This window comes from Danio rerio, chromosome 13 (assembly GCF_052040795.2).
Source record: "Danio rerio strain M-AB ecotype USA chromosome 13, GRCz13ab, whole genome shotgun sequence".
NCBI lineage: Eukaryota > Metazoa > Chordata > Actinopteri > Cypriniformes > Danionidae > Danio > Danio rerio.
This window is the reverse complement of record NC_141033.1, coordinates 33,600,279-33,618,207: the sequence shown is the minus strand read 5'-3', so window position 1 is coordinate 33,618,207 and position 17,929 is coordinate 33,600,279. Positions and strand designations below refer to the sequence as shown.

General features: G+C 34.0%; 1 protein-coding gene across 5 annotated transcripts in view; it reads left to right on the top strand.

Moving 5' to 3' along the window:
• Positions 1 to 17,929, top strand: part of wdfy4 (WDFY family member 4) — an 87,597-nt gene that overhangs the window by 10,951 nt on the left and 58,717 nt on the right. For all 5 annotated transcript variants that reach the window (XR_015506075.1, XR_015506074.1, XM_087279503.1 and 2 more), the window contains exons 8-19: positions 3,233 to 3,393; positions 4,420 to 4,881; positions 4,982 to 5,083; positions 6,815 to 7,005; positions 12,325 to 12,932; positions 13,954 to 14,044; positions 14,391 to 14,605; positions 14,711 to 14,793; positions 14,937 to 15,156; positions 16,604 to 16,680; positions 16,865 to 17,083; positions 17,170 to 17,348. Coding sequence is in view for 3 of the 5 variants with exons in the window: in XM_087279503.1 (XP_087135629.1) it covers positions 3,233 to 3,393; positions 4,420 to 4,881; positions 4,982 to 5,083; positions 6,815 to 7,005; positions 12,325 to 12,932; positions 13,954 to 14,044; positions 14,391 to 14,605; positions 14,711 to 14,793; positions 14,937 to 15,156; positions 16,604 to 16,680; positions 16,865 to 17,083; positions 17,170 to 17,348 (2,608 nt within the window). In the remaining 2 variants the exon portion in view is untranslated. The remainder of the gene's footprint in view (positions 1 to 3,232; positions 3,394 to 4,419; positions 4,882 to 4,981; positions 5,084 to 6,814; positions 7,006 to 12,324; positions 12,933 to 13,953; positions 14,045 to 14,390; positions 14,606 to 14,710; positions 14,794 to 14,936; positions 15,157 to 16,603; positions 16,681 to 16,864; positions 17,084 to 17,169; positions 17,349 to 17,929) is intronic.

Sequence of the window (17,929 nt, the reverse complement as noted above, 5' to 3'; positions counted from 1 at the left end):
CTTATTCTCAGCTCTTTCCTGCTGCAAGTTTCTTTTTGAAAGCTGCAGAGTTCAATAATTAAAGAGCTCGTAATGAGATCAGCAGTAAATTGAGCTCAATTACATTACGGATCATGCCAGCTCTCTCTAACTCACTGTGTGTCTGCTCTTCCTCACAGCGAGGGTCAATGTAGGACAAGACCGCTTTCAGTCAACAATGGCTCTCATTCACTATGTGTGTCTATATGTGCTTTTATGTAAAGTCTGTAGGTGGTGGTTATTTTGTTTGTGCATAGATTGTGCATTGTATCTTTTTTGCACACTTAGTATATAAAAGTGCTGCTTCCTTAATGGCAAAATAATTTTGGGTTTAAGTCTTTAATTTAATTTTATGTTATGACCCTTAATGGAAATATGTCTAGGAAATTAAACAGAGCAACATTGAGATGACCAAAATAATAAGTGTTTTTTGGTTCGAGTAAGTTCAGAGTGCATATTTTCTTCTTTAGAGGAATGGGAGGAGATTAAGGGAATATGTTGTTATATTTCCATCTTTTGCGGCTGGAAGGGCATCCGCTGCGTAAAAACTTGCTGGATAAGATAGCGGTTCATTCCGCTGTGGCGACCCCGGATTAATAAAAGGGACTAAGCCGACAAGAAAATTAATGAATGAATTAATATTTCCATCTTTGATATTTTTTCAAGCGCAACTTTCAGTTCAATCTCCTGTTTATTTTGTTTTTTTACATGTATTTTTATATTATTATTGTTTTTACATATTGTAAATATATGGTTTGTGGGAGCCATTAAATATTTTGCAGTGCTAAATTTGTTATTCTGTTCTTCTCCTACCACCTTTACCATTAGTTTATTCTTTTGGTCATCTCAATGTTACTCCCTTTAGTTTCTCAGACATATTTCCATCAGGTTTCGTAACACTGTTCTTTTTATGTCACAAACACAGTAAAATAATTAAATGGGTATGCACTATCGTGCGATGGGTAGCACTATCGCTTCACAACAAGTAGGTCGCTGGTTTGAGCCCCGGCTGGGTCAGTTGGCATTTTTGTGTGGAGTTTGCATGTTCTTCCCGTGTTGGCGTGGGTTTCCTCCGGGTGCTCCGGTTTTCCCCACAAGTCCAAATACCTGCGCTATATGAATTGAATAAACTAAATTGGCCGTAGTGTATGTGTGTGAATTCAAAAGTGTATGGGCGTTTCCCAGTGTTGAGTTGTGGCTGGAAGTGGATCCACTGTGTAAAACATATACTGGATAAGTTGGCGGTTCATTCCGCTGTGGTGACTAAGCCAAAAAGAAAATGAATTAATTAATTGTTGTTTTCACTTATAATAAATTGCAACCTAGTACTAGTTTTAGACCTTATATTATTTTGAACATACTGTATGTATACAGCTGCACAGTGGCACAGTGGGTAGCACGTTCGACTCACAGCAAGAAGGTTGTTGGTTCCAGCCTTGGCTGAGTCAGTTGGCGTTTTCTGTGTGTGGAGTTTTGCATGTTCTCCACATGTTGACCCACGCGGGTTTCCTCCGGTTGCTCCGGTTTCCCCCACAGTCCAAAGACATGCAGTATTGGTGAATTGGGTAGGCAAAATTGTCTGTAGTATATGTGTGTAAATGAGTGTGTATGGATGTTTCTCAGTGATGGGTTGCAGCTGGAAGGGCATCCGCTGCATGAAACATATGCTGGAAAAGTTGGCGGTTCATTCTGCTGTGGCGACCCCTGATTAATAAAGGGACTAAGCCAAAAAATATGAACGAATTAATGAATGTATGTATACAGTAGTCATTTAAAGTGGGTCAAAACCTTTTATCATATCATCATAAAATTACTGAACAACTCTCATTCTTGTCACAATTTTGACAATTTTATGATCCACTTGTTGACTACTATTTATATTTAGACTCTTGTGAAAGTGTGAGACGTTCCATTTTGGTGTCTGCATCAAAATAAATTGGCAAACATTTTGTTGATGGTAGGCTACATTTGAGTATTAGTAGACTGTCTGTTGATATGCTCCTTCCACAGACATTAACTAGATTAACTGACTAAAAGAAACTTTGAAGCTAAGAAAGTACGTTAACTTACACTAACCCTAACCCCAACCTAACAGTCTACTTGTAAATTTAGTTGGCATGTAGATGCAATGTAACTTAAATTCATCAGCAAAAGACCATCAAAATAAAGTGTGACCAATAAATCTACAAAAGTGATTTTAGACACATAGAAAGCATTTTAAATGCAAGTAAAGGGTGTGCTTTATATAAAAAAAATGTAAAACTCCAAATATTGAAGAATACTGGCAAAGTATAAATATTTATAATGTTATATAAATAGTTAATTCTTTGGAGATAATCCTTAAATAAAAATTGTATCTATGTCATGAAGTAAAAATTGCACTGTATAACCTGCTGTTACACTAAATGATGCTTTAGAAATTAATCGATGTACACGAATGTTTCATTATTGCTCAGAAATTAAACTAACCAGGCTGCATATGCAAAGAAAAGTAAGCTGTTTCCCTTTTTGTTCTGATGCTTCATCTATGACCTCTTTTTGTATTGTACAAACTGCTATTACACTGACTGATATTTAAAAAGTGATCAAGGTACAAGAATGTATGATAGTCTTTTATTATTGTTTAGAAATGAAATGGCCTACATGCACACAGACTTTTAATTTTCAGCCAGGCAGCCCAAGGGCTTCTCGTGAACTGTCTTTCCATTACAAAATTGTCAGGTTTAAGATCTGATTTCTTTCAAAATCAGCGATCGTCATTGCCTGTTAGATATATGAAATAACGTGGGTCTCAGATCGGACAAGCACTGCATTAAATTCCATTTCCCCTCGCCATGTCTTTAAAATATGTTTATTTTACCCCAGTATTTTCAATGGAATTTCTGCTCTAGCCTGTTGCTACAGACGGCGCTAGTGGTTACAATGGTCTTTCATCTCGTTTTACGTTTGAATAACTAAATAAATGCTTAAGTCTATTTAACTGAATGTACTGTAATTACATTACAACATCAATGCTGTAAAAACAAGCTTGTGAAATTGATATAAGTCACATTAAGCTTTCCCCGGAAGTTTGGCTTTAAAAGGACCCATTTACCAGAAAAAACAAGCTGTGTTTCACTTTTATTGTTCAGATGCTTCATCTATGACCCATGCAAAGATATAAATACTCCACTCTAGACTAGACTAGAGATTAATATTTATTTTCCTTTTGCAGCTGTGAGGAGGAAGTGACAGCGGAGCACTATCTGGCTGTTCAAGACCTTCTGGGCCTCATCGGGTCATTCACACTTTTTGGCAAGACAGAATTAAAGGTGGCCATATGTGTGAGCAACCCCCAACCCTCGAACTTCAGGTTCGACCCCACCCTGACTACCGGTAAGCCTTCATGACAGACAGTGAGTGGCACTCTGTATCTCTGCTCCACCACCGGAAAGGCAATTATGTCTGGGATGATGAAGTGTAGCTCTCCTCACTAACCCAGTTAAGCCACCCAGCATCCATTCTCCTCATCCGTATTGCAAATCTCCATTCATCATGACCAGAGCACCTCACTCCCGAGCCCACTTTTTTTAAAGCTTTATTTCATTTGGCTTTGATGTGATTTTAATTATGGGTGAAATTCAATCCTATTACCTTCTGTAGTTATAGTTATTTGCCATAAACATCAGCGCACCTTTGTCCAAACAGCCAATCTGTTGTTTTTCATATGTTGACGCATTCGTTGGTATAGATGTTGGTGTAGATGCAAATTTGGTTTTAATCTCTTTGATGTATGCCGTATAACATAGTTTTTGCCAGCATACGAGTGAATAATGGCTGGGTAGATACAGTTTTTGCAATTTGCATAAGCTTCTAGTATTATCAATAATGCCTCTTACTTTTAGTTTACTTTTAAACTACAGATGTAATGTGTTATCTTCATTCAGTCATTTAAGGTTAATCAAAAATAATGCACAGTTCTTTTGTCCCGTCTAGATACAATCAGTTACAGTGTATCTTTTATTGCAATTTAATTACATTTTTTTATTTGACCTGAAAATTTTTATTTTATTTTATTTTATTTTATTTTATTTTATTTTATTTTGCTTGGAATTTTTATTTTTGGAACTTTTAAACTGCTATTACATATTTATTTTATCTAATTAGTTTATTACATTTTGCCAGGTCAATTTTTATTTTAAATCTTTTTATTTTTATGCTTTATTTTATGCTTTATTTAGCTTTTTTATATTTTTTGAACTTTTTTATATGACTTTTTATAGTTTTATCAAATATTCATTTTGTCCAGTCTATTTTATTTTACTTTATTTTTATAGGTTTTTAAACAAATATTCCTTTTGTCTAGTTTATTTTTATTTATTTTATTCCTCACTTTCTAAGTATGCATGCATGTATCTTTAGGTTCAACAGTGAAGAACCTCACAGCTTTTAAAATCATCCAATCCTCATTTATGCGCTCAAGCAACACTGTGATCTGCAGCCAAATCCTGCGGACCATCCAGATGATCTGGTCTTGGGAAAAGGCAAACTTTTTCCTGTTGGAGTGGACTCTGCAGTCTCTGGCTCAGCTGGCAGAGTGTGTGTGGCAAAAATCGCCACCCGTTCACCTTATTTTCTTCGAACTGCTTGAGACGGTGATTTTCCAGCTTTCCTACATCCCACACGAGACCCTCAAGAAGGTCCAAGCTATGGTTAAACAAGGCTCCTCGGGGATATTCAATGTCGCAGCTCTGGATTGCTTCTATAGACTCATTATGAACAGTGGATTGCTGTCTGAGGTGCTGAGTGATGGAGGACTGATGGAGCAACTGCTGTTTGAGCTTAAAAGAAGGGCCAAGATAATCCGAAAGGCTGGTGTTGCTGGTGAGTTTTCAGATTTACTCTGTTTTATAAATTACAAAAACAAGACAGTTTGAAATCTAGTAGCATCATCCTGATTTTTTGAAATCTTATTTACTAACAGTAAATGAGGACGAAGAGAAGGCTGATGACTATCAGAAGATGTTGACAACCAACATTTTGAACGTGGTTGCAGCCCTGGCCTTGCAGTCAGTCAGAAACACTGGTTGGTGGAATAATTTGTTTTGTAGCATATTCTCTTTGCTGGTATTAAAGAGATAGTTTAACTACAAATGAAAGTTTTTCTTGTTCTAAACCATTAAATGCCATAATATTAGTTTTTTCCACCATAGAAGTCAGTGGTTACAGATTTCTAACATTCTTCAAAATATCTTTTTTTGTATTCAATAGGACAAAAAAATTTAAATTTGTATGGAACAAGCAAAGGGGAAGTAAACGATGACTGAATTTTTATTTTTGGGTGAACTATATCCCTTTAATTTAAAGTGCATTTAAAATGAGATAATATATTTGTAAATGAATACTTTCAAAAAATTTCAAAAAAAAAAAATAAAATTATATATATATATATATATATATATATATATATATATATATATATATATATATATATATATATATATACATAGAATATATAGAATATATATAGAAAAAAAATATATATAGAATTTTTATATATTATAAAAGTGTTAGCGACATGAAAATATACAGTATTATAATACAGTAGAACTAATAAGACATTTTCTTTGAGATTGTTGCATTTAGTGCTTGAAAGAAAACTCCCACATCTGTTAACAATTTTGTTTATTAAAAAAATAGATGAATACTGTGTGATGTATGGGTCATATTGGTAAAAAAGTAAATACCATATCACATATGATATCATATCAATTGATCTGTAACTGAATAATCCGCAGTTGCATGGTAGAAAAACACACACTTGTTTTGTGACATTTCTGTTGAATCCAGTATACAGTAGCTGTCAAAAAAATTGTAAAAAAAAATCTTTGTTCAAAAAAATTGTGCATTAAGCTGCTTTTCCACTTTAGTATCTATTTGGCTTTCAACTGAGGTAGTACTAAAAAGTAACAGATATTAGGTAATGTAGACAGTGGGAAAATCCCTCAAAAGTGAGCTGTAATGAACTGTACCCACAAGTGAAAAAGTGCTATTTTTGACATAACAACTGGAGCACAATTTCTTAATGTTATCTTATGTGTTTAACAGATGCAAGTTGCACAACACAACTACACTGCAAAAATATGCTTTTCTTACTAACTTAGTTTTTCTTTTGTTTCTAGTCCAAATATCTAAAAAAAATTAATCAAGAAGCATTTTGTAAACAAGCCAAAAAATATTGTCTCACTCATGCATGAAACTCACTTAACTTATTATTTCTGAAAACAAGACAATTTTTTGCTTATTAAAAAACTCATGCTTCTTTATTTCATATTTTTAAAATATATTTCGTTTAAATTCAAGACAAAATCTAAGTAAGAAAAACATTGATTGTGGTGTAAACCCAATAGATACTTAGAATACTTTTTAGGGAATCTGTTTACACTGTTTGCACTGCACCGTGTCTAGTCAAATCAAGATTTATGTAGTTGAAATAACTTGTGTCATGTGACACATCAATGGTTGCACATATCTGGTGTACATAAAGTGTTATAAGGTGAAGCAAAGATTTTAAAAAGATCATCTGGTGTTACTGATCTGTTTCTACTATATGTGTGAATCAGAGGGTGGGAATAGGTAAAGAGGCATTTTTCAGCACATTGAGACTAAACCTGATCTCAAAAGGTGCTTTTATTGTAAACTGGTCTCTTATGATGAATGTCAGAATCTAATTTCTCAATTACTGATCTCTTTAAAGTTTGAAAATGTACAGTACATCTAAAGTCATGGCATCTGATCGATTTATTGCTGTTAACAGTTTTCATCAGGGACCTGGGGATGATTCCCTACGTGAAAATCTTTCTGGATGTTGAGCAGTTCCGCAGTCCCGCTCTCTGCATCCTGGAGCAGCTTGCTGAGGTGAATCCAGAGGAATACATGAGCACTGCCATTGGAGCGCTTTGCTCCTCTACTGAGAGCGAGATCAAACTCAAACAGGATCTTTTACAGGTATTTTACTCCATTTCCTCCATTTCTCTATTTGCGTTTGCATTTCCATTTCTACATTCTGCATTTTTATTTAGGTCTCCCTAGTTTGGGCTGCTTTCATATCATTAATTTAATTTAATTTTTAGTTTAATTTAATTTTATTTAATTTTATTTTATTTTATTTTATTTTATTTTATTTTATTTATTTTTTTTATTATGCATTTAGAAATGTTGAAATAGAAACAGTAAATAGTTTTTGATGGGATAAAAACAGAAGACTCCTACATGTACTACTAACTAAACCGTGAGCTCAGGTAGCCTTTACCTGCCTGTAAATTCAGCTTCCATCCCTAATTCTAACAAATTATAACATGTTTAAAGCATAATGAGCCGGTGAATTTATTATATCAGCTTTTGGGAAGCTGATTCCATTATAGCCAAATTCAGATTGATTTGCTAATATACATTTAGCTGTTAACTCAGGCTTCATTCGATTAGGCCTGCAGCCTTGTGGTGCGACACACACAAAATTATGAGCAATATCGGATCAGAGAATGTGAGAGAAATCCAATTATGCATAACTATGTTATTCAGTTACTGTACATGTCCATTTTTTTAGATTCAAGCACAGGAATACTAACCTGCAGACCATTAAAGTGTAACTGGGTTAAGGCTGCTGACAATTGGATTCACCCCGACCACTCTGTGAAATGTGTCAAAGCCATTCTGATTACTTCTATTGGTCCTAATTAGGTTTGGGCTTCATTTTATGACACATTAGCTCTTTGATGTATTAGCATGGTAGATTGAATAAGGGCTAATCCATTTTGTGCTAGGCTCTTTGAAACATGAGACCCCTCTCCTGTGATGCATTATTTCTGAATAATATTCTGAACACATCCTAACACTGCGACTCATGGTGAGGCTGTATGGTGGCATCGGCCCATTCAGATTGACGGCTTGTGCACCTAATAAAAGGAGACAGGTTATTTATTTTTGTGGGAAGGAAGAAAAATGATGCATACCTTTCAGAAATATCTGAAACTGCTGACATTTGCTTAAAATCTGTTAAGATGCTGGTGAATGAACTATGATTTTCTAGTTGTGCATTTCTATTCTATGGCAAATAGTAAACTTTAGTTCTGTCAAAACATCTTTGTGGTCAAACTAATCAATGCATGAGTATCTGCCCATCAAACCCATCCACCATACCTGAGCATCCACCAAGCTTTTATTGTTTCAAATCTGTTTAACTGTTTCAAGTGAAAACTCAATCTGACTTCACCACAGTATCCTAGGCTGTGTTAATAAAGCCTAGTAACTAATTTACCCTGTTTTGTGATTTCAAAATGCAACTTTTTGAAAGGATTAATATCTCTAGTAGTATAGACCGATTCAATGCAGTGTTGTTATTTGTTCCTGAACATTTCCTGATGGTTGTCAAACTATTTCATTACTGTAACACGAGACAATTCAATTCAATCTTAACGTTAAATCAGCTGTCATAACATTACTTAACAACAGTGGTCGAATTGTACAAAAATATAAGGAGGATGGTACGGGGTGGGGCAGTGTTTCGAGGTGTCCTGTAGCTACACATACACACAGTGATAACAAAATAGGTCTAAACACATTTTTAAGAAAATGCTTTTTAAATAACCACCAACCATTTACAATCTTAAGCATGTAATTTTCAAGAAAATCATGAAATTAAAAGGTACAATTAATTAATTGTCACTTTAAATCTTTGACTACTAGCAACATCTTGTTTACACTATGTGGCCCAACTGCTTGATCTTTGTTTTTTATAGAAACTGGAAAAATAGTTAGAAGAATACCTTACAATCAGATTAAATCAACGAAATTGCTCTTGACACAACAAAATGTTAGCATTTAGATAGATTTACTGTTTATTTATAAATTGACTTTTTAACAAAGCGTTGGAGGTGGCATGAATGCAATGAAATTAATAATAGACCCTTTTCATATTTCCGGGTTCTCACTAGTGGAAGTTGTCATAGTTGGGTAAACTTAGAGTGCAGTAAATGGGAGGATACAAAAATATATTTTTTTACAATCCTATTTGCTGAAATAATAAAAGAAAAACTCCATGATGGTGTTATAGAGACTTTCAGAAAAAGGAAAAAAAAATAGAGAGACTGATGACTAGAGAATAATGGAGAGATTAATGTCAAAAGATGAAATAATGTCAAATTTACTCTCAACCCTATAGACACTGCATTAGAAACACCTCGCACATGCAGTAATTAGTTTTTTGTAATGTGATACAAAGATGATATAACACCTTAATAAAGGTCACACTTTACAATAAGGTTTATTAGGTAATATGTTAATAAATGCATTTACTAACATGAACAAACAATGAACAATACATTTACTATATTATTTATACATGTTAGTAAACGTTAGTTAATAAAAATACAGTTGTTTATTGTTAGTTCATGTTAACTCACGGTGCATTAACTAATGTTAACAAGCACGGACTCGGATGTTAATAATTTATTAGTAAATGTTCAATTCCGATTAATAAATGCTGTACAAGTGTTTTTCATGATTAGTTCATGTTAGTAAATGCATTAACTAATAAACCTTATTTTGAAGTGTTACCTTAATAAATGCATATAAATGTTCATACGTTTTTATAAAAATCAAAATATTAAAAACTTTAAAGGATTTAAGATAATGATGACCATTAAACCCATCATAAAAGATCCATTAAAATGTCATGTGATTTGAAACAAAAACCGCCAGTAGGTGAAGTCTCCGTCTTTGTCACTGAATGATCCATTTAATTTGAGTTGTTCAAACTGCTGATCCTTTCACAAATTTCTTTCTGAAAGGACAAATGAATCATTGTCTCATATCAAAGCTCAATATTCATTCATAAACAAATCATGGTATGGAGATGTACAGCAGCTGAGGAGTTTGGAAGCATTTTCGAGAAAACGGAGTAACATTTTGATAACAGTGATTCTAAAAATACATCACATCATTTGCGTTCTGATTTTAGGGATGAAAACGGTTCACTTTAGAAACGGAACCTAGAATCTGCTGTAACTTAGATAATAATGGTGAATCTTGGGTGGCTAAAGTAAATGTTAGCAAGCCCTGTTAACTGTGTTTTAAAGTGAATATAGAACAGCTTAAGTTACACTCACATCAAGGCGCTTAAACTGTTCTGAAATGCAGTTATGCACGGCAGGCACAGCATACATATATAATAATAAACAACTTTTTCAAAGGTTCACGAAACCCTCAAGGACTTTTTTTTTTTTTTGAGAATTTAACAGATTTGTGTGTGTTGAGCATCAGTTAAGACAATGTTTGCACTTGTTAGCTTTAATTGTGGGAAATACTGAATAATTTAGAGCTTTTGTCAGCTAATTTTAGCGTCCGGATTTAAAAAGATTTTTGGGGCAAAATCGTCGACGTAGCACAAAACTGCAAGTGCAAAGATGACACGTCAGTTTCTCAATATCATACATACCAGTTTTCTTATCCTATGAGAAGAGCCTGCTTCTTAATCATTCATGACTGCATGTGCTTTCCGAAGGCAAGGCAGACCTGCCAGTGCCAAGCTGTGAGACACGGACCCACGGCACACAGTATTTAGCTGTTCATGAAGGGTCGTATGTGTTTGCTTCCATGATCCACGGGGTTTGTTGCATGTTTTTCCGGCGATGCTGTCAGGGCTGATACAGCAAAGCTGTTTGTGTGCAGCAAGCATTTTTGTCGGGAGAGTAGTACGAGAATTGGAGAATGGGGGACGTTGTCTTTTATCAGGAGTTCATTCACATTTAGACACATTGCCGTTCTGCCGTGTTTGCCTAAATCCTCCAGATTACTAACAGGGCTAATGGTTAAAATAGACCGGGCAAGAGACCTGCTGCACTGAGTCTGCATTCAGACCTATGATTTAGACCCGGGGATTGAGGGAAAAGTCCTCATTTATAGTGTTTATGTAAACATGATTATCTTTATAATGATATAAATTGTGGTTGTGTGTATATGAAATTATGAATAACAAATATAGCAGGGCATTAAATTACTGTTTATTTCTTTGCATTTTAACTTTGTAAACTATAAAATCATGTGTCTCCTCACGGTTTGTGTCTCATTTTGTAACCTAACTGACAACAGTTGTTCGATCCCCTCCTTCTCCCCTGCTGGCCACGCCCACTCATGCCCTTTGCTCGCGGAGCTCCACACCCATTATGATGCATCTTTTGAAAAAATTCTGAGGTAGATGTAAACCGAAAGTGGGGGGGTCATGATCCTTTAAGGAATGCAAAAAGTTGCGTCTGAACTGCTCTCTTAGACATTTTGATAATGTCTAATGTCTTATAAATTACCATAAATAGAGAATTTTGATAGTTAATTTGCACGATATGTTTATCATTACACCCACTGTTATTAATCTAAAGGGGATGGTAAGGGGGATGGTGGTTTTACAAAGGGTATGCAATGCTTTTTGTCAGTTTTTTTCCAAAAGGGGGATGAGGGGGGATGGCACCTCAATTCGAGCACTGCTTATCAATATGTGGATCTTTTTGGATTCTTGAAAGTTGTGGAAATGAAAAATGCCAAACAGCATTTATACATTAGGACCATTGTTGTTGTTTACATCCCTTGAAATGATGTATTGAAATGTTTGGAGGTCGGTAATATTTTTTTATGAATAATTAATTAATTAATGAATCAATCAATCAATCAAAATTTGTTCAGCAAAAAACTCAGTAAACAAATCTAAAGTTAGACTAAAGAAATTTGTCTTAAACAAATGTATTATAGCTGTTTTCAACTTTGATCTTAATATAAATTGTTGCCTGAAGACCTATTTGCCATATTTGAATTGTTTCTGAAGGATCGTGTGACACTAGAGACTGAAGTAATTACCCGGAAAATTCTGATTCCCATCATAGGCATAAATTACATGCTTTTTCAAAAACATTTATCTGTGTTTTTTTAGCATATCAATAAACAAAGCCTTAGTGATCATAAGACATTTGGTTACACTTTATTTCAAGATGTCCTACAGTGTAACTATTTATTGAACTACTGAGCAAAGCTAATTAATTACATATACAGACTATATGGTTAGGGTCAGGATGAGGGTTTGGTCTAGGCTAAGTTGCATATAATTATGCATTATCAATTGCAATTACCATAGTAAGTAAGTGCATGGACTGTATAACAAGGGTGCCTTATAATACGGTTTTTCCAACATATCTTCATCAAAAAACATAAAAAAATTCTTACAGACCCCAAACTTATGGTGGTTTATTTGTAACAATCCCTTTCCGTCTTGTTTATGCACAGTCTATCATGAAAGTTCTGGAAAATCCTAACAGTTGGAATGCTTTCCGCACTGCTGGAGGATTTACCGGCTTGCTCTCCATTGTTGTGGACATGGAAGGATCTCTTTTGGAAACCCCAGCGGGTCCGTGGGCTTCACTGAGCCGCCAGAGCCTCGTTGAACTGCTTCTTTTCACCCTACACACCATTGCCTTTGCTGTTCACATCCATCCAGTCAACGCACACTTTTTTCACACAGTTGGAGTCTGTGAGAAGCTGGGTGAGGCCCTGCTGCATCTTGGCTGTTTTCAGAAAGGGGATCCTGTGGAATCAGACAGAGACAGTTCGGCCTACAGGACTTTCCAGCAGTTTGTGGAGGTGGTGGAAAAGCCAGGACCTCAGCTGCCAGCACCTTTAGGAGACTGTGTTAAGCTGCTGGGCTTCCTAGAACAGTTTGCTACTGGTGTGAGCTTGGCTGCTGATCCTTGCACAGGCTTGCAGGATAATAATGAAGCTGGCGAGATTCAGATCATAGACTCAGGTCAGACACCAGAGGAATCGACCAATAAGGATGAAGCTTTTAATCACGTTAGGGCTCCAAGTGTATCTGTAGTATCTATAGAATCGGGGAGGTAGGTACACTCATAGTATGCTATTTCTAAATACTATTTATTATTAAAATTGCATTATTATTTGTTATTTAATTTAATTTTGTTTTGTTTAATATTTAATTTATTTTTTACATTTAATTTAATTAAATTTTATTTTTAATTTAATTTAATAAAATTGTATTTTTTATTTAATTTAATTAAATAATTAATTAATTAATTAATTTATTTATTTTAATTAATTTTTTTATTTGATTAAATTGTTTTATTTATTTTATTAATTTAATTAGATTCATTTATTTTTATTTGATTAATTTTTTGTTTATTTTTATTGTTGCTTTTGTTTTGTTTTATATTTTCTTTTAATTTCATTTTTAAAAAAAAATATTTTTGTTTTTTTTGTCTTGTTTTATTTTATTTTATTTTTCATTTATTTATTTTATTTTATTTTATTTTCTTTTCTTTTTTCTGTTCTTTACTTTTTAATTTGATTATCTTTTTTTATTATTTTTTATTTTATTTTTTATTTTATTTTTATTTTATTTTTATATATTTTATTTAGTTTTTATTTAGTTTTTGTTTTGTTTCATTTTTTATTTTTTATAATTTGTAAAAATTAAATTAAATTAAATTTAATTTAATTTTTAATTTAATTTAATTACATTTTATTTTTACTTTTTTATTTAATTTATTTTTTATTTAATTACAATTTTTATTTAATTTAATTACATTTTGTTTAATTTATTTTATTTTTTATTTTTATTTTATTTTGTTTTGTGTTTTGTTTCATTTTTTATTAGAGTTTTTTATTTAATTGAATTTTTTATTATTTTTTATTATTGTATTTTTGTTTTTAATTTAGTTTAATTTAATTTAATTTATTTTATTTTATTTTATTTCTTTTGCAATACAATATGGTGTGCATTTGCTATAGATTTGCCATCGTCTAGAACAGAAAATTAAATAAATGCTTAGGATCTATGAATCCACTGTTTTCCTGGGCTTTATCTTGTTTCACTTGTTAAAAATTGCATTCTTTATTCAGGATTTACGGTAACTTTACAATCCTTCATCCTGGAGCTGTTAAGCTCATCATGACTCTTCTGCCTAGTATTTACTGTCCCAGTGACCCTTGTGTAAGTAAAACCACAATCACATACTGTACACTAAATGATTTAAAAATATATATGCTTTAAATTAATACCTTGAGCTCCTCAGGGCAGGATGTATTTAGTGTTAAATAATCCATAATATATTATTTAAGTTTGCTGATTTGGTGAAAACTGATTTCCTGCTTATTTATTTATTTTTGTAGAAACTGATGTTTTTTTTCAGGGTTTTCTTTCATTTATTGAAAGAGTTAAAAGAACATAATTTATTTATTTATTTATTTTTTTTTTATAAATGTTCCTTCTGCCACTTTTAATCAATTTGATGCATTCTTACAGCAACTACAATAATTCTAGCCATTTTTTTCTGTAGTTGTCAGAGGAGCTGCAGCTGGCTGTGGCTCATCATGTCCAGACTCTGGTGAAGTCCGAGAGAAACAGGCAGATCATGTGTGAATTTGGTCTGTTGTCTACACTGTTGACTCACTGCAAAGACATCCTCATCGACAATTCCCATTCGCTACACTTGCCCATTGTCCGGATTCTCGAGAAACTTGCCTCTCAGTCCATGGATCAGAAGTGCCTGAGGTCAGCATGCATTTGCTGTTAACATCCTCACAAAAAAATGCAATATGATAAATAGATGATTATATGATTGTATGCTGTTAAATAGTGTGCTTTGCTTTATATTAGGCACTTCCTGTGTCTTGGGGATCCACTGATGTGTTGTGGAGAAAATCAGCCTTCTGTCACCTTAGAAGAGGCCAGCTGCACAAGTACAGTTCCTCCCAGTCCTCTCACACTTCCTTTTTGGATTACTGCCTGTTTCGTGAAAAACATTTGATCTTATTGTTACATCCATTTGGATTTCAATACAATAATGATGGTTTTATATTGTTTTTGGTTTTTACTTTCACAGATCAGACCAAAGACTCTGAGGAGAACAACAAGAAGTCATTGAAAAGGGCAATGAAAAGAAGTTTTAGTTTACTGAAAACACCTTTAGACAGTGGGATGGTAGTTCCTCTTCACAGAATCATAAGTCTTGTCTCCATCACGTCACCACGGAACTTTCAGCCACACAAAGTCTCCATTTCCCCTTCCTTTGTGGAGTTTGACATGACCGACAGTGGCTATGGGTAAGTGTTTAATAAACAATTAATATGGACCCTTTCACAAGGCGCGTTTAATGGTCATCAGCATCTTAAATCCTTGAAAATTTTTATATTTTAAAACATATGCCAATGTATTATATACATTTATTAAAATGTATTATATCATCTTTTCATAAAAAAAATAATAATAAAATAAAAATAATAAAAAATAATCGCTTATGTGAGGTGTTTCTAATGCCGTTTCTATGGGTGGGACAGTAATTTGAACGTTGTTCTCTCTTTTGGCTGCTGTTATCAGTCTCTAAAGTCTTGAAAACACCATTGTGGAGTTTTTATTTACATTTTTTTCAGCAAATAGGATTGTAAAATAATGATTTGTTGTATTCTCTAATTCACTGTGCTCTAACTTTATCCAACTATAACAATGAAGAAACACGGAAATTAAAAAAAGGGTCCATCAGTAGTATTACTAATAAAGGTGCCATAGTTTGCATGGATTCAGTAAGTTAAAGGTCTTGTGAAATTAAATAACGTTTTTTTAGATGTTAGTTTCACTCTGTTTGTTTTAAGGTTTAAGGATATCTATTTGCTAGTGTGCTCCAAAACCGTGACAAAATCCACATTTAGAAAATAAAAAAAAACTGATATACTGTAAATATTGGGTAGCACGGTGGCGCAGTGGGTAGCACAATCGCTTCACAGCAAGAAGGTTGCTTGTTCGGGCTGGGTCAGTTGACATTTTTCTGTTTGGAGTTTGCATGTTCTCCCTGTGTTTGCATGGGTTTACTCTGGGTTGCTAATTTTTCAGTTGAAATTACGTCAAACATCTAATAAAAAATGCACATTTCTAAGCACTTCACAGGATCTTTTAATTGTTCTCTGATATAAACATAGTAGATATTGAACTTAAAGGGTTAGTTCACCCAAAACTGAATTATTGAATGCAAAAGCAATGCTTTTTGCTGTGACTCAATGACTTTCACAGTACTTTAACTCAATGTATACCATTCCATTTACACAGACTGAACTCTTATTATTCAGATATTTTTTATTCTTGTTTATGTAAGGCTCTTTAAATTACCATTGTGTAAAAAAAGTGCTATATAAATAAACTTGCCTTGCATTTCTTTGCTACGTCAAAGTATATCCAGATTTTCATTCTCTGGCACCTTAAATAAGTAATGGTCCAATTTAAATATTCATATAACATCTAAATGTGCACACCTTTCTAAACCTCTAAAACTTTAAGTCGCAAAACAACATGATTGGTTGGTTAACCTGTCAGTCAGCATCGTGGTCGGTCCTTGACTATTTAAATCGGCCAAAGTTCATCCATCAGTCTGAGGTCTGGCTATGCGAGAGGTTTTTTAAAAGGAAAAAAAAAATATCACTGTTTAATAGCACTCATTTTTATATTCTTACATAGCCACATTTAATCTTCTAAATAACAAGTACTCTTTTATCTCCACAGTTGTCTGTTTTTGCCATCCCTTGCCACAGTAAAAGGTGTCAGTGCAGACTTTATCTCCACAGGAGGCTTGGGCACTGGTAAGAAATACTGCAGAATTACACTGTTACATAAATATAACCAGAGACTGAAAGAGATACCCCATTGAAAATCACAATCTAAATGAATCTGCTTCATCAGGATCATGATACATTATCAGGAAGGTTTAGAGTGTGTATGAATGCTTTTCTCCTTTTATCATGTATACTTTGTTTCTTTCCATAGACTGCAGAGGCTTTCCTCCTTCAGCAGGCCTGTCTTTCTCCTGCTGGTTTATGATCTGTAGATTCAGCTCGGCCTGTGAATCCCACCCTGTGCGTCTTCTAACAGTGGTGCGCCACATGTCTCGTGCGGAGCAGCAGTTCAGTTGCCTCACTGTCAGTATTTCTGCTTCTGATGGCTGCTTGGTGATCTCCACTGAGGAGGAAGCCTACCAGTTTTTAGGTGTTTAACTTTTAGCTTGAAATGAATTTCTTTTAAAACTTTTTGAACTCGTTTGTGTTGTTAACATTGTTTATTTTGCTGTACAGACATGATGGAGCCGGAGGTGCAGACTCCTAGCACACTACCAACCTCAGTGCGATTTAAATGTGCCAAACACCTAATCCCAGGTCAGTGGCACCATCTTTGTCTGGTTATGGCCAAAGGAATCAAGAAGAGCTGTTTAGTCACTGTTTATCTGAATGCAACAGCAATTGGAACAGGAAAGGTAAGTGTTAATCATTTTTAAAAGGATGGTGTACCCAACAGTTTGAATTCATAATTTTTTCGCTCTTACTAAATGTCATTAAAGTCCATATTACATTACACCGAGAAGACTGCTTTGTTACATCAATGATTCTTCATCGTCTTATACAAGAAAAAAAAAAGCATTCCCATTCACAATTATGGGTTTTATTTATAATAAAATAAAATGAAAAACAAATTACCCAAGGGGGAAAACATTTAACAAAACGCACTAACAAACTTCACTGGGCAGGCTGGCAGGCCTCAGGGCTGGACAAACAATGATGAACGGGCACAGGATAGCAGACATGAGGAGAATATAAACAGAAATAATTAACAAACAGACAGGTGAACAGGATAAACTAATAATGGGTTAACAAGTAGGGTGGGGCTAGACAATAGACAGGAGCGCACATGACACAAAGAAACACAAGCTATGTGCTCACATAAAACCAGACTAGAACACACAGTCAATGAGAGAACTCATTAACCGTGTGTTCATAAAGCACACCACTAAAGCACGCAGCCACAATGTAAACACTTAGCTATTTGCTTTGACTACAT